The 16,336-nt window shown below is 42.9% G+C and overlaps 1 protein-coding gene across 1 annotated transcript; it reads right to left on the bottom strand.

The window, feature by feature from the left end:
• Positions 1 to 3,676: 3,676 nt before the first annotated feature.
• Positions 3,677 to 11,314, bottom strand: LOC105073894 (serpin B4-like). Its single transcript, XM_074355318.1, has 8 exons — positions 11,215 to 11,314; positions 10,418 to 10,610; positions 9,803 to 9,859; positions 8,463 to 8,585; positions 8,032 to 8,149; positions 6,728 to 6,870; positions 6,098 to 6,253; positions 3,677 to 4,486 (listed from the first exon to the last, which is right to left on the bottom strand). Exons 2-8 carry the CDS (start codon positions 10,583 to 10,585, stop codon positions 4,082 to 4,084), a joined length of 1,170 nt encoding a protein of 389 aa, XP_074211419.1. The 5' UTR covers positions 10,586 to 10,610; positions 11,215 to 11,314; the 3' UTR covers positions 3,677 to 4,081.
• Between the last annotated feature and the right edge of the window lie 5,022 nt (positions 11,315 to 16,336).

Raw genomic sequence — 16,336 nt, forward strand, 5'->3', positions numbered from 1 at the left:
GCAATGAGGCTTTCTGGGGCGAGCGTGGCAGGGTCCCTGGCTGCAAAGAGCCAGGAGGGCTTTTATTGTGGTTGGGAGCTGGGCTCCAGTAAGGGTTCCTGGGCATGGTCAGGGCTTTCCTGGTGTGCACTTCTTACAGGTACCAGGGGAGGGAGCGCACGGCCTGCCTTACCAGCTGGCCCGATGTGAGCTGGAGGGAGAGAGAAATGGGTGGTGCTTGAACGCTGTCAGCAGGCAAATAGCGAAAATGAATCGGACCCTTTACTAATTTGGGTCTTGCTTTTTAAAATGTCATCTGACAGTCTCTGTCCTTTAAATAGAGTGTTAGACTATTAGCGTAGCTGTTTAAATCTACCACATTGTCGTATGTTATCTGCTTCTCGAGTTTGTTTGTTTCTTTTCTTCTTTCCCTGACTTCTTTCTGACTGAGCACTTTGAGTGTCCCATTTCATCTCCACAGCTGACTGACTAGTGGTTGCTTTCAAGTTAATACTGTACATATTTAGCCCCTCCCAGGCTATCTTGAGGAAATATTAACCCACTTACTTTTGAATATGACAACTTTACAGCAGGGTACTTCTCCTGTCCTTTGTGCTATTGTTATAGACTTAAGTTCTACATTTCTTATAAACCACGTAATAGATTGCAATTAAACAGTTAATTATCTTTTCAAAATGAGCAAAATGTCTTTTATATTTACCTAGAATTTTCCATTTGGACCATTCTTCATTCCTTCATGTAGAGCTAAGTTTCCCTTTGGTGTCATTTCCCTACTCCCTGGTGACGTTTTGTGGGGAAACTCGAGCAACTCTTTGACCAGAAGTATGGCGGTGATCTGACTCCTAAGGGCGCGTGGGATGGGCCCATGGGGACATCCGCTTGAACTTCTCTTACCTCGTTGGAGGCTCTCTCTTCCCAAATAGAAATATGAAACAGCAAGCAAGCATAAGTTTCAGACCTATAGTGTAGCCACCAGCCGCACGTGGTTACCTTACATTTAAATTAATTAAAATAATTAAAACCTTAGCTTCTGTATTAGTTATCCATTGGTGCCTAAAAAATTGCACCCAAATGTGACAGCTGAAAACGATAAACATTTCTGATCTCACATTTCCTGTGGATCAGGAATCTGGGCAGAGTTCAGCATCAGATGCTTATAAGAAAACAGAACTTCCTCTCTTCCAGGTTATGACTAGCACACACATTTCCTTTTAGTTCCCATGGCAGGATCCTGGTGAGACAAAGCATATATTCTTCACCACGGTGGAAGGTATTGGGGAAATAAAATTTCTGACTTTGCCTAGAAACCAAACCATGGCCGTCATGTCCTTTGCCACCATATTAGAAGCTGAGCTGCTATTGTTAACAGTTCTAAAATGTTAATTAACTTCAGGTAGAGAAGCATTTTTCTCTCTCTGCCTGATTTGTATCTCCACATCAATATTTGGAGGTGAGTGTTCCAGGACAACAGCGTGTGTATTCAGCCCATTGAAGGTGTTCAAAAGCTCTGGTTCACTAAGCTTACACAGATAAAACCCCTGAGTTTTGACAATATTCACTTATGAGCCTTTATTTGTGATGTGTTCTGCATCTCCAAGCAGATTTTACCTCTTTGCCACAACAGAAAATCTGTCACTGGGGAAGTGTTGATAGGATAACCAGCTCTGAAACTGACCTATGTACAATCTGCCTTTCCATGCCCCTCTCTGGGGGTCAGCAGGAGGTCCCAGGACCTCTGAGCCCTTAGTTTACTGCTGTATTTGTGTAGATGTGTTTTTGGAGAGTGGGAAATGGAGACAACGTCCACCATTTGTGCAACGTGGGATCTGCTCTGGAGAATGAGGAATCAGGGATGTTGTGACAGGCTTCATTGGTCCAGGGATGTAAAGCCCCCCTCTGGTGGAAATAGAGAGATGCTAGGACCCTCTGTGTTAGCTGCTTCAGCATTGCCTTCGAGGTCTTGGATTTGCCACCCCTGGACTGGACATAAACATCACTGCAGGGAGGTGAGAAAGCAGGCGAATCTCCGCTTACCATGTGCAATTGATTTTCACTTTAGGTTAGTCTGACCTCTGTATAACTTAGAATGTACCCCCAAAATGCAAGGTTTTATTTTCTTAAAATTATTGTGATACAAAAAATATAGGTTAAAAAATCCTTCTTGGGGAGGAAACAACTGCATTATTAGTCTCAAATGAAATGTGAATCATCTTAGGCAATATTTTGATTTATGTGGGTTTCTGGTTTCTACTCATTTAGGCAGATAATTAATTCTCAGGAACAGAGATAATACAACCTTAGATGTTTAGATGCCAGCAAGCCAGGGCCTGGGATGGGTGTCTATGCCCTGGGATGGCCCTACTCTCTAGGGGAGTCACATGCGCAGCCACTTGGAAAGGCAGAGCCCTCACTGAGTTCTGGTCTCTTGTGTCTATCGTGAAATGTTTCCTGAATATCCGAGTTTGCCTCCTTTATAGGATCCCTAAGTTTTGTGGATTTTTCTAGTTTTCTGACTGCCTACCAGCTATTTTTCTGTCTGATCTCAGTCACTTCCATGTTTGTATTGTACTCATCCTGCAGCTCTAGTTCCAGACCTTGAACTCCACCTTGGCCATCAACATTAGGACATTTTCCCAAGTTCTTGCCTGCTTGTGTTCTCAGTTTAGTTCCCCTGTTCTGGCCTTCAAGATTCTTTCTTTCTTTCTTCCTTCCTTTCTTCCTTCCTTTCTTTCTTTTCTTTCTTTCTTTTCTTTCTTTCCTTCCTTCCTTCCTTCCTTCCTTCCTTCCTTCCTTCCTTCCTTCCTTCCTTCCTTTCTTTCTTTCTTTCTTTCTTTCTTTCTTTCTTTCTTTCTTTCTTTCTTTCTTTTCTTTCTTTCTTTTTCTTTCTCTCTTTCTTTCTTTTTCTTTCTTTCTTTCTTTCTTTCCCTTTCTCTCTTTCTTTCTCTTTCTCTCTTTCTTTCTTTCCTCCCTCCCTCCCTTCCTCCCTCTCTTCCTTCCTTATTCCATCACACTACATCTGAGAACCCATTGCCTAGTCCAGTGTGGCACACAACTGGTACAGAATAATTGTTGAATGGCCTACACTGCACTAAACACAATGAGAAAGATAATACGTATTTTGGATGTTTATAATGTCTTGTATTATAGAAATACAAATGGGTTCTTATAGAACAAGTAAGAGGCTTCTTGCTCTTCTGTTTCTTAAAAATGATCAGCCTAAATTAATCCTCACGCCATATAGACACATTTTGGGGTGGTGAATTTCACTCCCCAAATATTTGTCTCATTCCACTCCTGACATTCTAATGGTTTACTAATAATTTCACTGTATCCACACTGTTCTTTCTTCTCATCCATTTACATCATAATAAGTAGATGTGTACTTTAAAGTTGCAGATATGATCTCTTTCTCCTTTTGGAAAACAAACAAAACCTTCAGTGTCTTTTCATTTACTTAAGGATGGAATGCAAAGTTCTTAACGTGGCTACAAAGCGTGCCATATTATGGTCCAGCCTACCTCTGCCACCTCATGTTCTACTCCTATTTCATCTTTTTCTTTTATATGATAGCATGTTTACAAATTGTCGTTCCTGTGTGGGGCAGGCCAGTTGCACTTTGTTGAAAATAAAGAAAGCAAAAAAGAAAAGCAACAAGTAATTTGAATAAGTCATTGTTTTATTGATATTGTATTTCATAAAATCAAAAATTTACACACATAAGGGTCCCACATATCACCTAAATTTAAATAAATGTGGGTATCTAGGTGAACGAATTTGAATAGTAGCTATAATTTTTGAAATAGCAGATATGATGTTTCAAATTTAGGTGAGGAGGGCATTGAAATACACTTTTATCATAGCTTGGACATTTTGTCCAAAGGGAAAATATCATAAAGTAGGCCAACATGTGATTGTAGAAAGAGAGAGACAGACAGACATGCTATTTCAATGGTTAGATTCTTAGTGGTGACCGTGAGGTTGGAAAGGGAAACACATCGAGGAGAACCTGTTGCTTCCAGCAATGAGTGTATCAGAAGGACTCTGTGCATGTGCCCCTAGGGCCGTGCAAGGGTAATCACATTTAAGGGGAAGAGACTCTGCCCAAGAAGAGGATGCTGTTGGTCTTGTTGTGTCTGATGAAGAACAGGAAAGCGTGATCACAATGGAAACGTTCATAATGTAATGCTGCAGTTTCACGAATTACTATGCCTGTGGCCGCTGCGGCCTCCGTGCCCTCCTCATTCACCTCCACAAAGGACTTGTGCAAGGCTTTAGACACCGCCAGCCTGTGTTTCCTGGTCATGCCCGAGAGGTCAGCATCCTGTGAACTGAAGGCATCCACCACCCCCAGGGCTACCAGCATGTCCTTGAGGTCATAGGTCTCTTCCACTTTGAACCGAGGTAAGTGTAAATCCACTTGACTCTTCCACATATTCTGTGAGCTCGTCCACTCTAATAATTTCTCAGCAGTGAGTTTATCTTCAAGCTAAAACGATGGAAAACAATAACATGGAGCCCAGCTTAACACTGGATTGTAACGTGTAGGGAACTTTTATCTTAACAGTAAGTGTAAGTACAGGAGATTCACTTCATTAGATTTAATCTGAGGAGGTAAAAGTAACATAGACTTGAAAATATATTATATAATCAAATAAAAGATCTTACATGTTCATGACTTAGCTATTTTTATCTATATGTGTACACATAATTAGTTATAAATATCTATACATGGTATATAGGTATAAATATATAAATATATACATATATGCAGCAACAGAATGATTAAATAAAATTATTTTGTAAAAGATGAACTGTTCAATTCTCATGCTCTGGATGTGTGACACGCCTCATTTTGAAAGACTTCTTTGTTAATGTCCTTTCCTTCATAAAATTTTACTTGTGCATTCATAGCTTACATCCTACTTTTGTTCTTTTCTCTTGCTTGACCTACTTGTAAACTTTTCCCGTAGAGATATATATTTCTCTAATCAGGTTTAAATTGTTACATGATACTTCATTTAATTCATACTCAGTGTATATATCTTTATTTAATGAACATCTATTTGAATTTACATTTACTGCGTGTCAATCCCTAAGCTAAACTACTGGTAATACAAACGTGTACCATTGTTCCTTGTTTAAAATTTTTCATTATTTTGAGCCACTTCTGTCCAAAAGCGTTTGCCTCATTTAGACTTGTTGCCATAGGCTAAATCCTAGAACTGGGGTTCCCGGGGTCCCGGATAATGGGGACCGCAGAGCTGGAGCAAGAGTACTCTGATGTTTGTTCACACTTATTGCCACAGGACTTGCCCCGAGGACTTCCGGTTGCCAGTGTCACTCCGTACACACTCTGAGTGTGGCAAGCTCACTGCCACGTCAGCGTCAGCGTCAGCAGCAGCTACTCCAGTAACTGCAGACGACCATTAACAGAATGTCCTTTATATGTAAGATATTGGCATTGTATATTGCCATTTTTACATATTAATTTTAACTATTATAACATGAGAATAGGAACATTCTCTAATTATTATTATTATTTTTTTTATTATTATTTTTTTTACTGCAAGCAGTGAGGCTCTGAGTGACTTTTGGGCTCCTTGGAACAGAATAATTTAAAATCGAAAAGTGGGGATCAAAATAAATCTAGTTGCCCACAGTCTACAAAACTAAAATTTTATGTGACTTAGTATGCAATATGTCACCTGTGTTATTTCCATTTCCTTGTCTTGTTTGTGAATGAACTTGCAAACATTTCCATCTGTCCCCTACATGTGAGTGTTATTTTCCTGTTTAAATGAGTGGACTGGAATATATTGCAGGTTGTTATGGCTGCAAAACATTAAGGTGTGCGCCTAGGTACATAGTTTTGTGAACTGACATTCCATAGTTTCATCAGAATATTAATGTGACCTGTGATGGACAGAATTTCTATATATTCTTCCTATCATACTGTGATCCATAAGGAATTTTTTTATTTGTTTCTTCTGTGCTGGATCTCTGCCAGCCAGCACCACCAATGTATGAACAGCCTATTTTGTTTGCATTGCTAGGAATCGAAGCAAAAGTAGGAAGACTTGGAGGTACACGGCTTTACCTTCTGCAGTCCATCTACTTCATTGGGCAGCAGCAGCATCATGCTTAGCTCCTCGCCTTTGTACGGTATTTCCAGGATCTTGACTTGCATGTCCTCCAGGGAGGTGAAATTGAAGTCGTTGGTTTCTTTCATCATCTGCACAGATTTGCTTCTATCCTGCAAGAAATTAATGTGGAAACAAGTGCCAAGTGAACACAAGTCAAAAAAAAAAAAAAAAAAAAAAAAAAGAGAATATTATTGAGATACCTAACCCATCCTCCTTCTAAGAGATGATTTGGGACATCTGTGAGTTACAGACAAGAGTTTCTATAAGGATCCCCAAGTAATTAAAGAAAAAATAATTACGTAAGGAAAGAGAGCCTTGACAAATTTGATTTTCTACGTGCAGTTGTACATTAATCATTATGTATGTATATTTCACATTTCAGCTAGAGCTGTATTATGTTATGAAAATAAATTATAAAGGGAGGGTATAGCTCAAGTGGTAGAGCCCATGTTTAGCATGCATGAGGTTCTGGATTCAATCCTCAGTACCTCCTCCAAGAATAAATAAATACATCTAATTCCCTCTCTTCATTAAAAAAAAATAGAAAAAAAATTTTTTAAAAAGAATATAAGTATACACAATACCTTGCTCAGCCAAAATTTTTCCTCGACAGTGTTTTCTTCCTTAAATTTCCGGTGCCACTGCCCTTTGAAATAGATGGCGTTCACCAGCACCAGAATGGTGGAGCTGTCAATAGAATCGTTGAGAAATAGATCCTTGATTTTTCCTGCAAAGAAAGAAAATGGAAGGTCTTCCTGAATGCACAAGTTGTTTTTCTTGAAGATGCTTTGAAAATTACAACTAATCATTAAACATTCACACAAGTCACCATATTAGGGACACCATGCCCAAAAGTTCATAAGGTGCCATTTCCCCGAGTCACCAGCCTGATGAAGGTACCCTCATGGAGACCCCTTCTTGTGACTGGGAAGCTGTTCAGTCTCTGTCTGTGGTGACATCCGTCATCTCACACTGAATGTGGATGAAGTGATTTCAGCTGATCTTTCCAGGATTCAATTTCCTCCCTCTCTCAATGTATCCTTCCTCCTGGTGCCCTCAACACCTGCTTTCCTCTCTTGTTTCATCCGATTTTGTTCTACTCTTCTTTTCTTAATAACTTCTCTCTTCCTTTCTTTGTTTCTTTCTTCCTTTCCTTCCTTTCTTTCCTCTCTTTCTTCCTTTCTTTCCTCTCTTTCTTTTTCTTCCTTCCTTCCTCTCTCTCTCTTTTTCTTTATGCCCTTTTTATCCCCCACATTTGACTCAGAGGAAATAGGCCTGAATGCTCTTCAGGATGAATGACATGGACCCTAACACCATTCCCCAGGGTGTCTTCCTCTTCATTCTCCACTTTGAATTGCTGTAGGTTTGACCTATAATTGGGATGGAGGTAGGACGTGGTTCAGAGGATGGAGACTTTGTCCAGACATCTGCCGTGGTTGGGGAGATGGCTGTGACCATCCCTGCAGGATGTGGGCATGGACAGTAGGTCATGCAGCTCTGCGACAGGTGACAAGAAGGACGGTTCAGAGGAGAGCTGCTTGTTTCCCAAGTAACAAAGGATAAGGGAATCCTTTTAATATTGTCTCTAACTTAAAGAAAAAAGTGTGAAATCAAGTGAAGCTTGAGCCGAGACTTGGGATCCACAAAGACACTGCACCCCCAGACTCCAGCTGTGTTTCCAGGAGCTGGTGCTGGGTTCCCTCCTGGGTCACCTTGTTTCTCTCCACATTTACTGGGACCATCCCACCATCTGCACGTCCTCCCCCATCCTCTGCAGTCTCATCTCACCCCTCTCCTGGCACCCCATGCAGTGTCCAGGTTGGGGGGCAGATCACACCCCCTGGGGACTCAAAAGGGATTCTTAGTGAGTGACCCTCTCATAACGTACCATTAGTTTGTCTTTCCACCCAGGAATTAATCATCTTTCGACTTTCTTCTGGAGCATTCGCAAAATCCGCAGATTCCACACTGGCTAGGTACAAGTTCTTCACATTATCCATGTATTCCTTTGACATGGGAAGGAAGAAAGGAGGAATTAAGAGTAATTCATGAGTAACTATGTAAGCATCCCCAAATTAAATCATGCTCAGTCATGACCAGAGAGAGGACGTGGGACCATCCCATCCCTGCTTCACTGGTGCGCAGTCAGGCTCTGGGACAACCCGAGGGTGGGTTGTGGTGAGGGAGCCCAATGTCCCCGGGGTAAATGCTCTCCGTGGGGGTCAGCCAGGCTCACCTGCCACTCCTCCCCCATTTGGAGACCGGGGGGGCAGAGGACAGGATGCAAATGAAAGGTGTGGGCAGGCCAGGGAAACTCACCTGAAGGAAGGGAAACTCCTTTCTGCCATAGAGCCTGTTGGCGACGTTCAGCTCATAGGCGTCGGTGGGTTTGTTTAATTCAGTCAGAAGCTTTTGAAAGTGATGATTTTCTGGATTTTCAGCCTTCAAACATCAAAACGAGAGCTCATCAGTTTCTCTCGATATAAATATTAAACCCACCTAAGTTTGTCAGATCTGTGCCTAAATTTTGGCACCCCCTCTGTGATGTTTGTCGTTATTCTTCAATTTTGGTGTATTTTACCTCAAATATCCTTCATAATCCTTACATTCAACCTTCTCGGAAATTCCTGCTGCTCTAACATACTCCAAACATTTCTCCTTTGAACCAGAGATGCAGCACCATTCCACTGCTGGCTGTGCCTTAATTGTCTCACAGTCAGATCTGGCTTCCCAGGTAACCCTAAGCGCTAGAACGAGACTGCATCCCTAATAGTCACCAGTGGTACAGGAGTGTCTAATTTGCATCATTTCCTATGCTGTGACATGAAGGCCCCTTGTACTTCTTGGTGGGATTACCTTCTAAGACCTACAGGTTGTGCTCAATGGCTGTTCACTCACGAGCACCACAGTCTGGGTGAGGAGCCATGTGTGGCGGGTACACTGCTATCGGCTTTCCATCAGCATCTCTTTATTTAGTCCAAGTGACATGAAATCAGGAAAGCTTGGATAATTAAAAAACTTCTCCCTGGAGAACAAATGTGCAGAGCCAAGATTTCAACTCAAGCCTGTCTGAATCCAGAACCTCTACTTGCTCTAAAAGTTATGGAGCATTTGGGCTGCACACCAGAACTCTCATTTAATCATTTTCCAAAGTATACTTGAACATATGGTTGCTCTTAATTTAATTTATGAGCTAAGTAAAATTATGTAATTTTAGTAATGTATTGTGATTACCATCATTATGTTTATTATATAATAACAGTATGTATCACCTAGCAGGCTTTTTGTTGTCCAGGCACTGTTGTCATGTTTTGCATGTGTTTGCATGTACAGCAGCAAATCTTTCATTGGGCTGAGGTCTCTGAGGCCCAGAGTAGTTGTATTTTGCCACGTTCCCCATTTGTGATCAGCAGAGCAGGAATTCGAAGCTACCTTTGGGCTCCAGAACACATGCTGTTAAGCAGAGGCTAATCACCTCTCAGGAAAACAGATGAATTAAATAAGTATCTAATATGAAATGAGAAACAATCCGTCCCATCTACTTTGCTTAAGATTCCCCTGAAAATACACTTTTCTCCGTTTATCTGAAATTCCCAGGGTAACCTGTGACCGTCTCGGATGTGTGACCTCCCTCAAGGCCCAAGTGCCCTGGGACTCACGGGATCCGCTGTGGCTCCTGCTGTTGGGTTCTCTGCGACTTCCTTAAAGTGAAGGGCCTGCAGGAGACAGGAAGTGGGACGAAGAAGCTTTACTCTAAAGACCCACCTTCATCAAAGAAAGACAGAGGAAGAAAGAACCGAAGAAAACAAACAAAACAAAAGCCCAAAGCAAACTAAAGTAAAAATCAATAAAGAAACAAAGACTTAAGAACAAAGTAAAGCAAAGTGTAAGCATTTTGCTCCTTGACGACCCAGCAAAGCGGGCTGATCACCAGCCACTTCAAAGAATCCTGATTCATTTTCACTCACTGCAGAGGGAGCACGCTGCCTCCCACGGAGTTTAGTCAATGTGTCACTTCTACCTGAGCTCTTCCCCTCTAGTTGGGGGGCAGTTGTAGGGGTTCATGTGGGTCCCAGAGGAGGGCTGGGCTCAGGGAAGTGAGGGGGGGCACTGGGGGAGACGTGTGTCCCCCACCACCCCGGGCCCACCCAGTCACGCGGCTGCTTGTGGCTCTTTGTGCGAGCCCTGGGGACTGCCAGATCTGGGACCATCTGCACACAAGACAACAGACGGACCAGTGCCAACTGTTCCAGGTAAAGGAAGCTGCCACCTACCTTCTGAAGTTGTGCAGCAGTGTTTCCTCGGGACCCCAAGTAAAGCATGCCAAAGGCTGACATGATGCTGAGCGGGGAATAGAAGATATTCTTCCCTCTTGATCTCTGTCTGATCTGTTCGTACAGATCGACTGCAAAGTGGCTGATTGGTCCACTGAGTGAATCCATGGTGTCTTGACGCTGTCGGGAGCTCCTGGAAAAGCATCTGACATTTTGTAATGACTTTGCTGAAGGGAAGGTTAGTCTATAATTTTCTTAAAAGTCATCATGCCGTGTATATGGGTTGTGGGATTCTGGTAACTAATGTTTATCTTCTTTTTACTTTTCAAGCCTTTTAAAGTGTACTTGTGTACATTTCATCATTAGAGGAGTATGGAAATTAATATTTAAAGACAACTTTTGTGAAAAAACAAATAGACTTTTATCTTTCCATCCTTGCTGACTGTACTAAGACTGGGTAGAAAATGCATTGTAACAGGTACCGAGACAAAGACTGATGTGGTGACATGCATCCATGTCTCACGAGGCACTTCCCTGATTTTTTCTGAAGGATCTGTGGGTGCCAGACATGCTACCCCACGATCCCATGTGCTCCTAATAGATTATTTGATTCTTTTTGGAAATAAAGAAGTTTCCTAAAGAGTAAATCAGATGACAAAGGCGTTTTCCTATTGCCCTGGCAGAGTAAATAAAGTACAATCAGACAAAATGAAACAGACCAATGAGACGATGCACATCATTGTTATCACTTTCAGAAGAGCTCCGTGCAGTGAAGCAGCGCTGCTGGCAGCCCTTACCTGTGATCCTGGAGGAGGCAGAGGTGGGCGGGGAGCCTACGGCGTCTGCGTGGTGAGCGGTGAAATGGGAATATATAGCTCCCTCTTGCACCTCCCACTGCCCAGAGCACTTGCAATTTCAAGTAAATCAACCTTTGGTTTCTTCACCAGGCTAACCACCAGCTTCCTGAGTAACAGTCACCTTCCTGAGGTGAAATCTCCATGAGCAAAGACAAGATTATTTTTTTAATCCTGTATTTCCTTTTCAGCAGCAGAAATTGGGACCTGCAATCATTGGCTCATAAGAAATACATGTAGCTGCCTTTCTATTACCAATGAGAAAACAGTTATCTCCAACGCCTTCCCATGATCCGAGCCACTACCCACAACCAGAAAGAACCCTTAAAATTCTTTCTTCTCTTACACATTGAATGTCTTTATGGTCACTTCAAATGTAAACAATTAAAAAGCTTATATTTTGTATTTTATGCTCTGAAAGGGTTTTTTTCAGAGATCGAGATCCTTCAGAATTATTCTTTATAACCAGAAAATAGCTTGAATTCTCAGCGTAAGAGATAAGGACGAGGTGTCTCAGCCATAGATGGAGAAGAAGCATCATCTGCCTTCCCTTAGCGGCTGGACCTTGGCAGTGGTCCTCCCGGTTGTGCCTCTTGCAGCCAAGCCCAGTGTTCCCTGATTTCTGAGTTCAGAGGGAGGCTCATTTCCCTTGCAGCGTTAACATGTTCTCAGTGAGAAGAACCATGGATGCCATCAGGAGCCAATTTGGTGGCAGTATTCTCATTTTTACACAAAGATGACACAGAAAAATAAATTGTTTGAGCTGCAGGATCACGACATGTCTTGGTCAGTGTGCCCCTGAGCACACCGGCTTCAGATTCTTGGTCTGGACAACAGAGTCTAATGCCTGAGAGAAAAAAGAGGAAAAAGTGTTCTTTGAATGCCATGGTTACGTGCCTTGTCACTGAAGCCTCAGTGTCTTCATGTATCTGGTGTTTCGGTAGCAAAATCATATTGCCTTTTACTGCGTGGGGTAATGTCTTCACCCCTTTCCGTCTTCAACACCTTTTGAGGCTGGTCCCTTTGTTTTCCCCATTTCACAGATGACAGAATGAGGCACAAAGTGGTTGAACTGAAGCCCAGGTTTCTCTGGGTCATGAATTGCACAGGCGAGCTGTCCAGGCAGGTAGCTGGCTCAGAAGTTAGACACACTGTGGGCTTAAAATGACATTTCTCCTCCTGTTTAAATGGAAGCCACCTGTCTCTTCTGCACTCTCCAGAGAGTTAATATCCTCCCACAACATCTGCTGGAGCGGGACTGGGTCAAACACGAAAGCCCCAGAACCCTCCTCTGTGGGCCCCAGAGTCGCTAGGAGGGGAGGCTGGGGCTCAGACACTCCTCTAGGGCTCCAATCAGAGACAACCAGGAGCAGGGAGTTGGGGATGGAGTTGGGATGTCTCTCTGTGTGTGTGACTTAGAGAGAGGACCAAATCCTGCCCACCCTCCATTCCCCCAAATGGCTCCATCCAGCTGGATTTGGAAGAAATGAGTAACTCTGAGAGGGACTAGAGGTGGACAGAAGTAAGTGTGTTTTTTCCCCGGAGTAGACTCTACCCTGAGACACGACAGTGGCAGGGGACAGCCTGTATGTCCAAGGCTTATGGCCCAGGATCTCCCCTATCACCAGATGTGGGAGGTTTGGACAGCGGACTGACTTTCCAAGTGGGATATCATGCACATACAGTCAGCTCTCTATATCCACTGTTCCTGCATCCGCAGATTCAACCGATCAGTTGGAAAATACATGTCAAGAAAATTACAGAAAATTCTAAAAAGCAGAACTTGTGTTTGCCCCACTCCAGCCACTATTTTACATTGTATTCATAATTATTGATGTACCTTTCCCATTGTCTGAGGTATTACAGAAATTGAAGGATGATTTAAAGCATAAAGGAGAATGTACATAGGCTTTAGGGCATTTTATACAAGGCCCTTGAGCATTCATGGACTTGGGAATCCTGGGGTGTCCTTGATCCAGTCCCCCATAGGTCCCCAGGGACGTCTGTATTGTAAGGTTCACCACTTAAAAATGTGCAAATCACTGGTGTTTTGTACCTTGATTGGGCTGTGCAACCACCAGCACGATCTGATTCCAGAGCCATTTTATCACTCCCCAAAGAAAGTCCTTCCATAGTTCTCCCTTCTCCCCCAGTCTCTGGAAACCACTAATCTGCTTCCTGTCTCTGTGGGTTTATTTATTGCGGATATTTCCTGTAACTGGAATTGCAGAGTATGTGACCTACTGTATCAGGCTCCTTTCACTTAGCATAATATCCTCAAGGTTCATTCATGTTGGAGTATAAATTGGTGCTTCATTGCTTTAGAGGACTAAATAGTGTTCCTTTGTATGATATACCACTTTTAAAACAAATCCGTTCATGTGTGGATTACTTTGGGTCTTGTGTAGCCTTGTGAGTTAGGCTGACATAAACTCTCATGTAGACATTTCAGTGTGGACCTATGTTTTCACACCTTAGGCATATGCTTAAGAGTGAAATCTCTGGGTCTTTTGGCAAGTCTATGTTTGATTTAGAAGAACTGCCCGAATGCCGTCCACAGCCGCTGCCCCACTTCACGTTCCCACCAGAATGCGATGAGCGTCCGGAGGCGTGAGTTCTGATTCTCTGCACCAGCCCCGTGACTGTCGACGGTCCTGTCGCTGAGTCTCTGTCTCTGCACGTCACGCATTCTCAGGAAGTGTCACCTACAGTGAGGTCCCAGAAGCCCAGGGGACGGAGACACGCTGTGAAGGGAGAAGGGATCTGTCTTCTACAACTGAAAGCTGTTTCTGCCGATCCCCCTGCCCCCAGGCTCTGCTCTTCTTAGGTCGCCTCTGTCTGTGGGTATAACACCTGAATGGGACTGAAGGAAAAAGACCCCTGAGCTGTGATTAGGTAAGGCTGAGGGAGGGTGTAGAGTATTGAGTCTTGATGAAGAGGTCCAAATCAGAAGGCAGTGGCAGGAGAGAAGTCCTTGGATGAAAAACTACAAACAGAAGGACCGGGAGCTTCTGTTCAGGGTTGGGCCGCACGTCACCATCACAGAGCAAGTGGAGGCTGTGAGTGGGAGGGGGATGGGTTTCTTTGGGCTCAAAGAGAAAGAGGCCCGACCCTAGAGGAGCAGAAGCAAGAAGCTCAGCCTGGAGCATGAGGGAAACGTCGGGGGACAGAGCAGCCCAGGTGGAGTATCGGGAGTTCCTGCCTGAGGCTGATTCGCCCTGTGGCTGAATCACGCAGGTTTGTCATGCGGTTTGTCTTTGAGAAGAGGTGTTGATTGATAAGGACCAGGAATTTGGTTACATTGAAAGAGAGTTCATTTAAATATGAAACCATGTCATACTTCTCCACCAGTCCTGGGGTTGAAAACTGCTCCTGGCAGGTAATAGATGAGTTATGACACGCTGATGTCGTACAGCGTCACAGAAGACTCAGCAAGTGTCACAATGGTTTCCAGGGCGGTACTTGCCGACCTAAGCCATCGGGTATTTTCTGCATATGCACCGACATCATTGTCTCCAAGAATCCAGAACCCAATAAAACTTAAGGGGAAATTACCCTTTCAGGACACACCCTGCTGTTTCTTATACCTTTACAGGTTGGTGAAGAAATATGTCCTGTCTTCCTAAACCTTCCTTCCTTGTGAAGGGCGGGAAGATGGTCAGCGTTGTTAAGTTGCACAACCTAGGAGGCAACTCCCTCTTCTTTGCTTTACCTTGGCCTTCCTGTCAGCTGCCAAGGAACCTACTGCAGCTTCCTCCTTTTCCTAGGACTGTCCCTCTCCCTCCTTGTTTGTCTGAAATAACTGTATGTCTCTTGATATTTTCTCAGCGGTAGCCTCTCAGTCCTCTGTTTTATACTGTGAAACCGCAAAATATTGTTCCCACTGCCTTTTCTAGCCAATATCCCAGTGTCCCTTTTAAAGTTTCTGGCCATGCAGGTAATTTACCAGGTTCCCACCTACCGTCTTGTAAGTTACTCCTCAATATTCACTCATAGACGGTTGCCTCCCCATCATTTATGTGGTGCCCTTCATCCCAAAGGCTTCTAGTTTTCTGGGTGAATTCAAAACTTTTCTTATAGAGGCAACAGATGGAATCCATGCTCATTTTATTTTTTTCAGATTTTTTTAAACATTTTTTATTGAGTTATATTCATTTCACAATGTTGTGTCAAATTCCAGTGTAGAGCACAATTTTTTCGTTATACATGAACATAGATATAATCATTGCTTTTTTCTCTGTGAGCTACCATAAGATCTTGTATATATTTCCCTGTTCTATACAGTATAATCTTGTTTATCTATTCTACATTTTGAAATCCCAGTCTCTCTCTTCCCACCCCCTGCCCCCTTGGCAACCACAAGTTTGTATTCTATGTCTATGAGTCTGTTTCTGTTTTGTATTTCTGTTTTGTGTTTTTTAGATTCCAAATATGAGCAATCTTATATGGTATTTTTCTTTCTCTTTTTGGCTTATTTCACTTAGAATGACTTTTCCAGGAAAATCTATGTTGCTGCAAATGGCATTATGTTGTCAGTTTTTCTGGCCTAATACTATTCCATTGTATAAATATACCACTTCTTCTTTATCCAGTCATCCACTGATGGACATTTAGGGTGTTTCCATGTCTTGGCTATTGTAAATAATGCTGCTATGAACATTGGGGTGCACGTGTCATTTTCAAGTAGGGTTGTGCCCAGGAGCAGATTCCTGGGTCATAAGGTAAGTCTATTCCTAGTCTTTTGAGGAATCGCCATACTGTTTTCCACAGTGACTGCACCAAACTGCATTGCCACCAGCAGTGTAGGAGGGTTCCATTTTCTCCACAGCCTCTCCAGCATTTGTCATTTGTGGACTTTTGAATGATGACCATTCTGACTGGTGTCAGGTGATACCTCACTGTAGTTTTGGTTTGCATTTCTCTGATAATTAGTGATATTGAGCATTTTTTCATGTGCCTATTGATCATTTGTATGTCTTCCTTGGAGAACTGTTTTTTTAGGTATTTTACCCATTTTTGGATTGGGTTGTTTGTTTCTTTCTTATTAAGTCGTATGAGCTGCTTA

This window comes from Camelus bactrianus, chromosome 30 (genome assembly GCF_048773025.1).
Source record: "Camelus bactrianus isolate YW-2024 breed Bactrian camel chromosome 30, ASM4877302v1, whole genome shotgun sequence".
Lineage (NCBI taxonomy): Eukaryota > Metazoa > Chordata > Mammalia > Artiodactyla > Camelidae > Camelus > Camelus bactrianus.